This window comes from Coregonus clupeaformis, chromosome 14 (assembly GCF_020615455.1).
Source record: "Coregonus clupeaformis isolate EN_2021a chromosome 14, ASM2061545v1, whole genome shotgun sequence".
NCBI lineage: Eukaryota > Metazoa > Chordata > Actinopteri > Salmoniformes > Salmonidae > Coregonus > Coregonus clupeaformis.
This window is the reverse complement of record NC_059205.1, coordinates 7,039,589-7,050,204: the sequence shown is the minus strand read 5'-3', so window position 1 is coordinate 7,050,204 and position 10,616 is coordinate 7,039,589. Positions and strand designations below refer to the sequence as shown.

Genomic DNA, 10,616 nt, shown 5'->3' with positions numbered 1-10,616 from the left:
AAGCTGAGAACAAGAGGAGGAAACAAGCCAAGAGAAAGAAGAACGATGTGGTGGTGGTGGGTAGCATGATGGACTACTATACCCATAATGCTTTGTGTATTGTTTCTAGTTTAGAACGATGTGGTGGTGGTGGGTAGCATGATGGACTACTATACCCATAATGCTTTGTGTATTGTTTCTAGTTTAGAACGATGTGGTGGTGGTGGGTAGCATGATGGACTACAATACCCATAATGCTTTGTATATTGTATCTGGTTTAGAACGATGTGGTGGTGGTGGGTAGCATGATGGACTACAATACCCATAATGCTTTGTATATTGTATCTGGTTTAGAACGATGTGGTGGTAGAGGGTAGCATGTTGGACTATAAAAACCATCATGCTCTGTACTACAGTACCCATAATGCTTTGTGTATTGTATTTAGTTTAGAACGATGTGGTGGTGGTGGGTAGCATGATGGACTACAGTACCCATAATGCTTTGTGTATTGTATCTAGTTTATAATGATGTGGTGGTGGTGGGTAGCATGATGGAATAAACTACAGAAGATAAAAATGATTATTTAGTTTTTAATTTTCTCGATTTCTAAAGGCACAACCTAGATTTAAGCCAATGCATAGTTCGGCGCAACGCGACCGTTAGACTCGATGACGTGTTTCTGCGCATGAGCTTAGCTAGCTCACGTCACCATGACATTGCCTACAAGTGTGATCGGGAATTTCAATTGGAGAAGCAGTTACTAGGCATCTTTATAATAAACCATCTTTGACTATATGGTGGTGGTGGTGGGTAGCATGGCGTACTAAACGACATTACCCATAATGCTCTGTGTATTAAGAATTTGTCCATAGCAGTAGGAGAATTGTACAGTTGTTTGAAGTACAGTAGACCAACATACAGTTGAAGTCAGAAGTTTACATACACCTTAGCCAAATACATTTAAACTCAGTTTTTCACAATTCCTGACATTTAATCCTAGTAAACATTCCCTGTCTTAGGTCAGTTAGGATCACCACTTTATTTTAAGAATGTGAAATGTCAGAATAATAGTAGAGAGAATGATTTATTTCAGCTTTTATTTCTTTCATCACATTCCCAGAGGGTCAGAAGTTTACATACACTCAATTAGTATTTGGTAGCATTGCCTTTAAATTGTTTAACTTGTGTCAAACATTTCGGGTAGCCTTCCACCAGCTTCCCACAATAAGTTGGGTGAATTTTGGCCCATTCGTCCTGACAGAGCTGGTGTAACTGAGTCAGGTTTGTAGGCCTCCTTGCTCGCATACGCTTTTTCAGTTCTGCCCACAAATGTTCCATAGGATTGAGGTCAGGGCTTTGTGATGGCCACTCCAATACCTTGACTTTGTTGTCCTTAAGCCATTTTGCCACAACTTTGGAAGTATGCTTGGGGTCATTGTCCATTTGGAAGACCCATTTGCGACCAAGCTTTAACTTCCTGACTGATGTCTTAAGATGTTGCTTCAATATATCCACATCATTTTCCTTCCTCATGATGCCATCTATTTTGTGAAGTGCACCAGTCCCTCCTGCAGCAAAGCACCCCCACAGCATGATGCTGCCACCCCCGTGCTTCACGGTTGGGATGGTGTTCTTCGGCTTGCAAGCACCCCCTTTTTCCTCCAAACAGAAAGATGGTCATTATGGCCAAACAGTTCTATTTTTGTTTCATCAGACCAGAGGACATTTCTCCAAAAAGTACGATCTTTGTCCCCATGTGCAGTTGCAAACCGTAGTCTGGCTTTTTTATGGCGGTTTTGGAGCAGTGGCTTCTTCCTTGCTGAGCGGCCTTTCAGTTTATGTCGATATAGGACTTGTTTTACTGTGGATATAGATACTTTTGTACCTGTTTCCTCCAGCATCTTCACAAGGTCCTTTGCTGTTGTTCTGGGATTGATTTGAACTTTTCGCACCAATGTACGTTCATCTCTAGGAGACTTCTTCCTGAGCGGTATGACGGCTGTGTGGTCCCATGGTGTTTATACTTGCATACTATTGTTTGTACAGATGAACGTTGTAGCTTCAGGCGTTTGGAAATTGCTCCCAAGGATGAACCAGACTTGTGGAGGTCTAAAACATATTTTCTGAGGTCTTGGCTGATTTCTTTAGATCTTCTCATGATGTCAAGCAAAGAGGCACTGAGTTTGAAGGTAGGGCTTGAAATACATCCACAGGTACACCTCCAATTGACTCAAATGATGTCAATTAGCTTATCAGAAGCTTCTAAAGCCATGACATCATTTTCTGGAATTTTCCAAGCTGTTTAATGGCACAGTCAACTTAGTGTATGTGGACTTCAGTCGCATTTCTCAGTTCTCACTTGAAACATAATTTCTGTGTTTAAATGTCTCTATGTTTATCCTAGAAAAGACATTCCTGAACTCTATTATAATGATGTCCTGTCTGTCTCCAGGTGAAGGGGAAACTCAACCTACGTTCCCCATCTGGGCTGTTGGCTGCAGTGGGAGTGGTGGTGTTGATGGTCGGGATAGCCATGGCTGTGCTGGGTTACTGGCCACATGAAGGCCACAGCCAGGGGTACACAACCAGGGTATCACCAGGGGAGGAGCGCACAGGCAACGGCAGGACGAGCTACTCCAAGAGCCCCTTGGTGTCTGCCACCTGGAGCCATAATAACAACAACAATACAGCCAATCAGACTGTTGGGGAGTTGACCAACCAGACTGTTGGGGAGTTGACCAACCAGACTGTTGGGGAGTTGACCAACCAGACTGTTGGGGAGTTGACCAACCAGACTAGTGTTGAGTTGACCAACCAGACTGTTGGGGAGTTGACCAACCAGACTGTTGGGGAGTTGACCAACCAGACTGTTGGGGAGTTGACCAACCAGACTAGTGTTGAGTTGACCAACCAGACTGTTGGGGAGTTGACCAACCAGACTGTTGGGGAGTTGACCAACCAGACTGTTGGGGAGTTGACCAACCAGACTGTTGGGGAGTTGACCAACCAGACTGTTGGGGAGTTGACCAACCAGACTGTTGGGGAGTTGACCAATCAGACTGTTGGGGAGTTGACCAACCAGACTGTTGGGGAGTTGACCAACCAGACGAGTGTTGAGTTGACCAACCAGACTAGTGTTGTTGTCAATGGAAGTTTACCTGTACTTGTACCTGTTTATGGTAGTGTACCTGGAAGTGTACTTGTATCGGTATCTACCCCTCCTCCTCCTCCTCCCCTCCTCCTCGTCCCTCAGGTGGGTTATTTCTTTAATAAGATATTTTTACTCACAGAAAATGGTACAAGACAAAACATGAATCAAGTTGTTCATTTTGTCTGCTTTGCTTAGGTGTCTCGCTCTTATCTTGGTCAGGTCATTAGGTAAAGACTTACCTGGTTAAATAAATAAAGTCATTAGTCTCCGCCCTCTGCCTCTTCTTCCAATCCTTCAGGTGGGTTTATCTCTGACTTCTTGGACAACTATCTGTACTCAGACAACCTGAAGGTGTTTGGCCCCTTAGTAATGGGGATAGGCATATTTATCTTCATCTGTGCAAACGCCGTGCTTCACGAGAACAGAGACCAGAAGACCAAAGTCATCGACCTCAGAGACATCTACTCCACGGTCATCGACCTCCACAACACACGGACCAAGGACTACTCGCCGAGTAACGGACTGGTCAACTACGTGCAGCCCAGAGGCAGTGTTGATGTATACTCAGGGTCTTACAACCCCGGCGGGATACTAGAGCTAGGTTGCAGCTCCTGGCTTTCCAATACCGGGTCCGGCCACCAGGGGGAGTCCGTCAGCGCTGAGCAGCAGTCCAGACGACCATCAATGGCAGGGAGGCAGTGTAGCTGGTCGAGAGACAACCAGACGTTCACAGACACTGTCTACAGTATCTACAGGGACCAGAAGCGCAGGTACTGTACATTTTTGTCTATATGTACAGTTTGTATAGCCTCGTTTTGACCATCCAGATCATGCAAGATCACAGTCTGTTTCTCTAGATACGTGTAGAAAAATAGAATGTGACCTCGCATGATAATGATGGTTGAACAAGCGTACATTGTATATGTTGCAAAATAAATTACATTAAAGGTTTCTAATCTTATCTATTCAGGTGTTCGGAGCAGGTGCCCTGCCCCAGACAGTGGGACTCAGAGCAGGCCTCGTACCCCAGTCAGTGGGACTCAGAGCAGGCCTCGTACCCCAGTCAGTGGGACTCAGAGCAGGCCTCGTACCCCAGTCAGTGGGACTCAGAGCAGGCCTCGTACCCCAGTCAGTGGGACTCAGAGCAGGCCTCGTACCCCAGTCAGTGGGACTCAGAGCAGGCCTCGTACCCCAGTCAGTGGGAGGGTACAGGCTCCATCGTCTCTTCATCTGTCAACGCTTTCAAGCTCCCCGTCATCAAACTGAACAACTGTGAGGTGGAGGAGGAGAGGGGACAGGCCGAGAGAGAGGAGACAGAGGGTTGCTCGGAGGAAGAGATCATAAAAGTCAAGGATTTTAGTGAAAATGGGATCGAGGAAGAGCAGGTAGCAGGCTACAGTCAAGGTCTGGGCACTAAAGAGAAAGACGCTTCAAGGACTTCATTGAATCCTCAGGAAGCATATAATCTACGTCTGGACCCTACAGACAAGGATGCTTCAAGAAGGGCTTCATCGAATCCTCAGGGACCCTATAATCTAAGTCTGGACCCTACAGAGAAGGATGCTTCAAGAAGAGGCTCATTGAATCCTCAGGAAGCATATAATCTAAGTCTGGACCCTACAGGGAAGGATGCCTTCAGGAGGAGCTCAACCTCGTTGACTCCCCAGGAGTATACAGAGGGTCTAGAAATTACCCTTACTGAACACCAGGGAGGCGCTACAGGGACAGACCCTCACCCCACAGGGCTCCCAACTATTCCCCCCCCTCCCACTCTCACGTCTCCAGGGTGATGATGGAGATGGAGTCTCGCCTCACTCAACTCCCTCTCCAGCCCGGGGGGGGACCAGGGGGGGGACCCGCCCAGGTCGGCATGACGATGCAGCCTCACCGTAGCTGTCTGTCGTCGAGGCGACAGGGCCCGGCAGTTCAGCTGTCCACGGGATACATCAAAGTGGAGAGTCCTTCGAGGCAGTGGATGAAGCGACTTCCTGTGTGCCCGACTCGAACCAGGAAGAGGAAAGGGAAGTAGCAGTAGCAGCAGTTCAGGGAGAAGAAGAAGGAGAAGGAGGGGGAGTAACAGTCACCCCCAAGCTCTTCTTTAACCGAACTCTAGACAGATGTCTTGTCATGTTATCATTTTAGACAGATGTCCGACCTACAGAGTCAAGGTGCAGCCTAAAGGAACTCATGAGAGAAGGAGAGCGAGAGAGGGAGTTACAGTAATCCCCAGCTCTTCAACAGATGAACCCTAAATAGTTGTGTGATTGGCATGTCATGGATATCAGTAGGAAAAGACAGTGCTCAAACCGATCTAGAGTCAAGGTGCGGCCTGAAGGAACTCAGGAGATCGGGGAGAGGGCGGGATCAGAGTGGCCCCCAGTTCTTCGGCAGAACTCTAGACAGATATGACATGTCTTGTCGTGTTATCCTTTTAGACAGAACCCTGTCTTTCCCATTTGTTTGGGATCAAGGCTTTTACTGTAGCAGGGTCTACACAGCCGATGGCATAGAATGTGGACGCAGGTATATATATATAAGACCATTTTTTAGGTCAGAAAGACATGGACACCGTTGACACTTTCAGATCACCGTTGACACTTTCAGATCACCAACAAGAGTAGAATCACACAAACAAATCAACATCTAGATCAAACTATTCCATTTTTTCATTGTAGCAACAGCAATACTTTGTCTAGAAAAACGTAGATATTATTTGTAAAAAATAATAAAATAAATCACTGTAGCTCTAGTGGAATTACGTTGCTCTGAAATCTTAGTCATTTAGCAGACGCTCTTATCCAAAGCGGCTCACAGTTAGTGAGGGCATACGTTTTTCATACTGGCCCCCCGTGGGAATCGAACCCGCAACCCTGGCGTTGCAAGCGCCACGCTCTACCAACTGAGCTACAGGAGGGCCCTGTTGCAGCTACCTACGAGACACGGCCGTGTAGATTTAATGAAACTGTGACACAAAATAAAGCTTTAGTTTAGATAGTGTTTCTAGGTAAATAGTTTCTAGGTATTGCTACGTGCCAGAAATGGAATCTCGGGTAGAATATTGTTCAGATTTCGTGACGGGTTGAGGTGAAAATTAGGTTTTGACTGTTGGATGTATGTTTAATTATGAATAAATAAAGTGGGATCTAATGTAGATGGCCTAATACATTTAGCTGATCTTCGTTGTATATGCTGTACCAAAATAGCAATATTGACATTATTCACGTTATTCAATGAAAATTGTATTCTAAGCCACACGTCTCTACATCAGTCTAACGTGGCCATCTAGTGGTGAAAATGTGTTATTGCTTCTTCTGCCAACCTCAAGGTATTTTATGAAGCTCTCCTTTCTGTGGGTGTGCTTTTACCAGGGGCGCAACTTTCACTGGGGACGGGGGGGGGGGGACGGGGGGGGACATGTTCCATTTTTGTCCCCCCCCCCAGTTTTATCGTTGGAATGTGATACAAAATTAGGGAATTATGTGCTTTAGGACCATGCGGACACCTCCGAGCGGTCGGGTAGGCTGTTTGGAGTGTTTATCCGACTGGATAAAAAATATATTTATATATGTCCCCCCCCCCCACTTCTAAAACCAAAGTTGCGCCCCTGGCTTTTACCAATTACTTTTACCGACAGGTGTGTTTGAAATGAATGGGAACCAATTGAAACCAAGAGAGGCGGCAATAGAGCAGTCGGAGTGTTCTGTAGTAGTAGCAAAGACAGTACAGTATGAAGATAAGGCTAAAACTTATTTTCCAATAGAAATCCCCGATCACACTTGTAGGCGGGGGCCGGCCAGCTCATTATGCAAGATTAGGCGGCCACCAATGGCAGCAGATTAACGAGGGTGGGGTTTTCTGAGCTAAACTGACCAAGAGACGCACCTCCGACAACACATAAAACCTCACATAACAAAACAATTACAGTTTCTCTCTCAACCGGTGGCATAAGGGCTTTTTGGGTGAGCGCTGATGCCGCCCTGTGATAAACAGTGCCCACTTTGTCAAAGGCAGGGATGAAAAATATTTATCTTGTCCATTCCCAGAGTGCTGTGGGAGAGACGCATCGCAACATTCCGCCCATTTAAAAAATTTTTTAGCAGATACAGTGGCTTGCGAAAGTATTCACCCCTCCTTGGCATTTTTCCTATTTTGTTGCCTTACAACCTGGAATTAATATTGATTTTTTAGGGGGTTTGTATCATTTGATTGACATAACATGCCTACAACTTTGAAGATGCAAAATAATTGTTTTTGTGAAACAAACAACAAATAGGACAAAAAAACTGAAAACTTGAGCGTGCATAACTATTCACCCAATACTTTGTAGAGCCACCTTTTGCAGCAATTACAGCTGTAAGTCTCTTGGGGTATGTCTCTATAAGCTTGGCACATCTAGCCACTGGGATTTTTGCCCATTCTTCAAGGCAAAACTGCTCCAGCTCCTTCAAGTTGGATGGGTTCCGCTGGTGTACAACAATCTTTAAGTCATACCACAGATTCTCAATTTCCCTCAAGAATGTCCCTGTATTTAGCGCCATCCATCATTCCTTCAATTCTGACCAGTTTCCCAGTCCCTGCCGATTAAAAACATCCCCACAGCATGATGCTGCCACCACCATGCTTCACTGGTGTTCTCGGGGTGATGAGAGGTGTTGGGTTTGCACCAGACATAGCCTTTTCCTTGATGGCCAAAAAGCTCAATTTTAGTCTCATCTGACCAGAGTACCATCTTCCATATGTTTGGGCAGTCTCCCACATACCTTTTGGCAAACACCAAACATGTTTGCTTATTTTTTTCTTTAAGTAATGGCTTTTTTCTGGCCACTCTTCCGTAAAGCCCAGCTCTGTGGAGTGTACGGCTTAAAGTGGTCCTATGGACAGATACTCCAATCTCCCCTGTGGAGCTTTGCAGCTCCTTCAGGGTTATCTTTGGTGTCTTTGTTGCCTCTCTGATTAATGCCCTCCTTGCCTGGTCCGTGAGTTTTGGTGGGCGGCCCTCTGTTGGCAAGTTTGTTGTGGTGCCATATTCTTTCCATTTTTTAATAATAGATTTAATGGTGCTCCGTGGGATGTTCAAAGTTTCTGACATTTTTTTATAACCCAACCCTGATCTGTACTTCTCCACAACTTTGTCCCTGACCTGTTTGGGGCGCTCCTTGTCTCTTCATGGTGCCACTTGCTTGGTGGTGCCCCTTGCTTAGTGGTGTTGCAGACTCTGGGGCCTTTCAGAACAGGTGTATACAGTGAGGGAAAAAAGTATTTGATCCCCTGCTGATTTTGTATGTTTGCCCACTGACAAAGACATGATCATTCTATAATTTTAATGGTAGGTTTATTTGAACAGTGAGAGACAGAATAACAACAACAAAAATCCAGAAAAACGCATGTCAAAAATGTTATAAATTGATTTGCATTTTAATGAGGGAAATAAGTATTTGACCCCTCTGCAAAACATGACTTAGTACTTGGTGGCAAAACCCTTGTTGGCAATCACAGAGGTCAGACGTTTCTTGTAGTTGGCCACCAGGTTTGCACACATCTCAGGAGGGATTTTGTCCCACTCCTCTTTGCAGATCTTCTCCAAGTCATTAAGGTTTCGAGGCTGACGTTTGGCAACTCGAACTTTCAGCTCCCTCCACAGATTTTCTATGGGATTAAGGTCTGGAGACTGGCTAGGCCACTCCAGGACCTTAATGTGCTTCTTCTTGAGCCACTCCTTTGTTGCCTTGGCCGTGTGTTTTGGGTCATTGTCATGCTGTAATACCCAGCCACGACCCATTTTCAATGCCCTGGCTGAGGGAAGGCGGTTCTCACCCAAGATTTGACGGTACATGGCCCCGTCCATCGTCCCTTTGATGCGGTGAAATTGTCCTGTCCCCTTAGCAGAAAAACACCCCCAAAGCATAACGTTTCCACCTCCATGTTTGACGGTGGGGAGGGTGTTCTTGGGGTCATAGGCAGCATTCCTCCTCCTCCAAACACGGCGAGTTGAGTTGATGCCAAAGAGCTCGATTTTGGTCTCATCTGACCACAACACTTTCACCCAGTTCACCTCTGAATCATTCAGATGTTCATTGGCAAACTTCAGACGGGCCTGTAAATGTGCTTTCTTGAGCAGGGGGACCTTGCGGGCGCTGCAGGATTTCAGTCCTTCACGGCGTAGTGTGTTACCAATTGTTTTCTTGGTGACTATGGTCCCAGCTGCCTTGAGATCATTGACAACATCCTCCCGTGTAGTTCTGGGCTGATTCCTCACCGTTCTCATGATCATTGCAACTCCACGAGGTGAGATCTTGCATGGAGCCCCAGGCCGAGGGAGATTGACAGTTATTTTGTGTTTCTTCCATTTGCGAATAATCGCACCAACTGTTGTCACCTTCTCACCAAGCTGCTTGGCGATGGTCTTGTAGCCCATTCCAGCCTTGTGTAGGTCTACAATCTTGTCCCTGACTTCCTTGGAGAGCTCTTTGGTCTTGGCCATGGTGGAGAGTTTGGAATCTGATTGATTGATTGCTTCTGTGGACAGGTGTCTTTTATACAGGTAACAAGATGAGATTAGAAGCACTCCCTTTAAGAGTGTGCTCCTAATCTCAGCTCGTTACCTGTATAAAAGACACCTGGGAGCCAGAAATCGTTCTGATTGAGAGGGGGTCAAATACTTATTTCCCTCATTAAAATGCAAATACATTTATAACATTTTTGACATGCGTTTTTCTGGATTTTTTTGTTGTTATTCTGTCTCACTGTTCAAATAAACCTACCATTAAAATGATAGACTGATCATTTCTTTGTCAGTGGGCAAACGTACAAAATCAGCAGGGGATGAAATACTTTTTTCCCTCACTGTATATACTGAGATCCTGTGACACTTAGATTGCTCACAGGTGGACTTTATTTAACTAATTATGTGACTTCTGAAGGTAATTGGTTGCACCAGATCTTATTTAGGGGCTTCATAGCAAAGGGGGTGAATACATATGCACGCACCACTTTTACGTTATTTATTTTTTAGAATTCTTTTAAACTAGTTGTTTTTTTTTTCATTTCACTTCACCAATTTGGACTATTTTGTGTGTGTCCATTACATGAAATCCAATTATAAAATCCATTTAAATTACAGGTTGTAATGCAACAAAATAGGAAAAACGCGAAGTGGGATGAATACTTTTTGCAAGGCACTGTACAGGTTATGGTAGAATGAGTATGTGGCCTTTTCTGTAGCCTACAGGCTGGAGATAACATATATGACAACGTAATGAGATGGACACTTTTTACATAATGCAGGTTTCTCCGATAGAATAGTCTAACCTAAATGACGCTCAATCAATTATTATCATTTTTTTGCTGAATTGTTAACAAACAACATATCCTAAAAACAGGTCAGTTCAAAGTAAAATGGACAATATGGAATGGACAATCAGGCTACTCGCAACTGCTGTCCAGGAGTTTCATCCAGTGGGTCTAAATTGTCATGATCAGTGGTTT

General features: G+C 45.1%; 1 protein-coding gene across 1 annotated transcript in view; it reads left to right on the top strand.

Annotated features, from left to right (window-relative positions):
• LOC121581629 (transmembrane protein 200C-like) overlaps window positions 1–4,921 on the top strand; it is a 4,979-nt gene extending 58 nt beyond the window's left edge. Inside the window, exons 1-4 of the mRNA XM_041897118.2 lie at window positions 1–56; window positions 2,433–3,090; window positions 3,430–3,901; window positions 4,102–4,921. The exon at window positions 1–56 is cut by the window's left edge and continues 58 nt beyond it. Coding sequence (XP_041753052.2) covers window positions 1–56; window positions 2,433–3,090; window positions 3,430–3,901; window positions 4,102–4,921 — 2,006 coding nt within the window. The remainder of the gene's footprint in view (window positions 57–2,432; window positions 3,091–3,429; window positions 3,902–4,101) is intronic.
• Window positions 4,922–10,616: the final 5,695 nt, after the last annotated feature.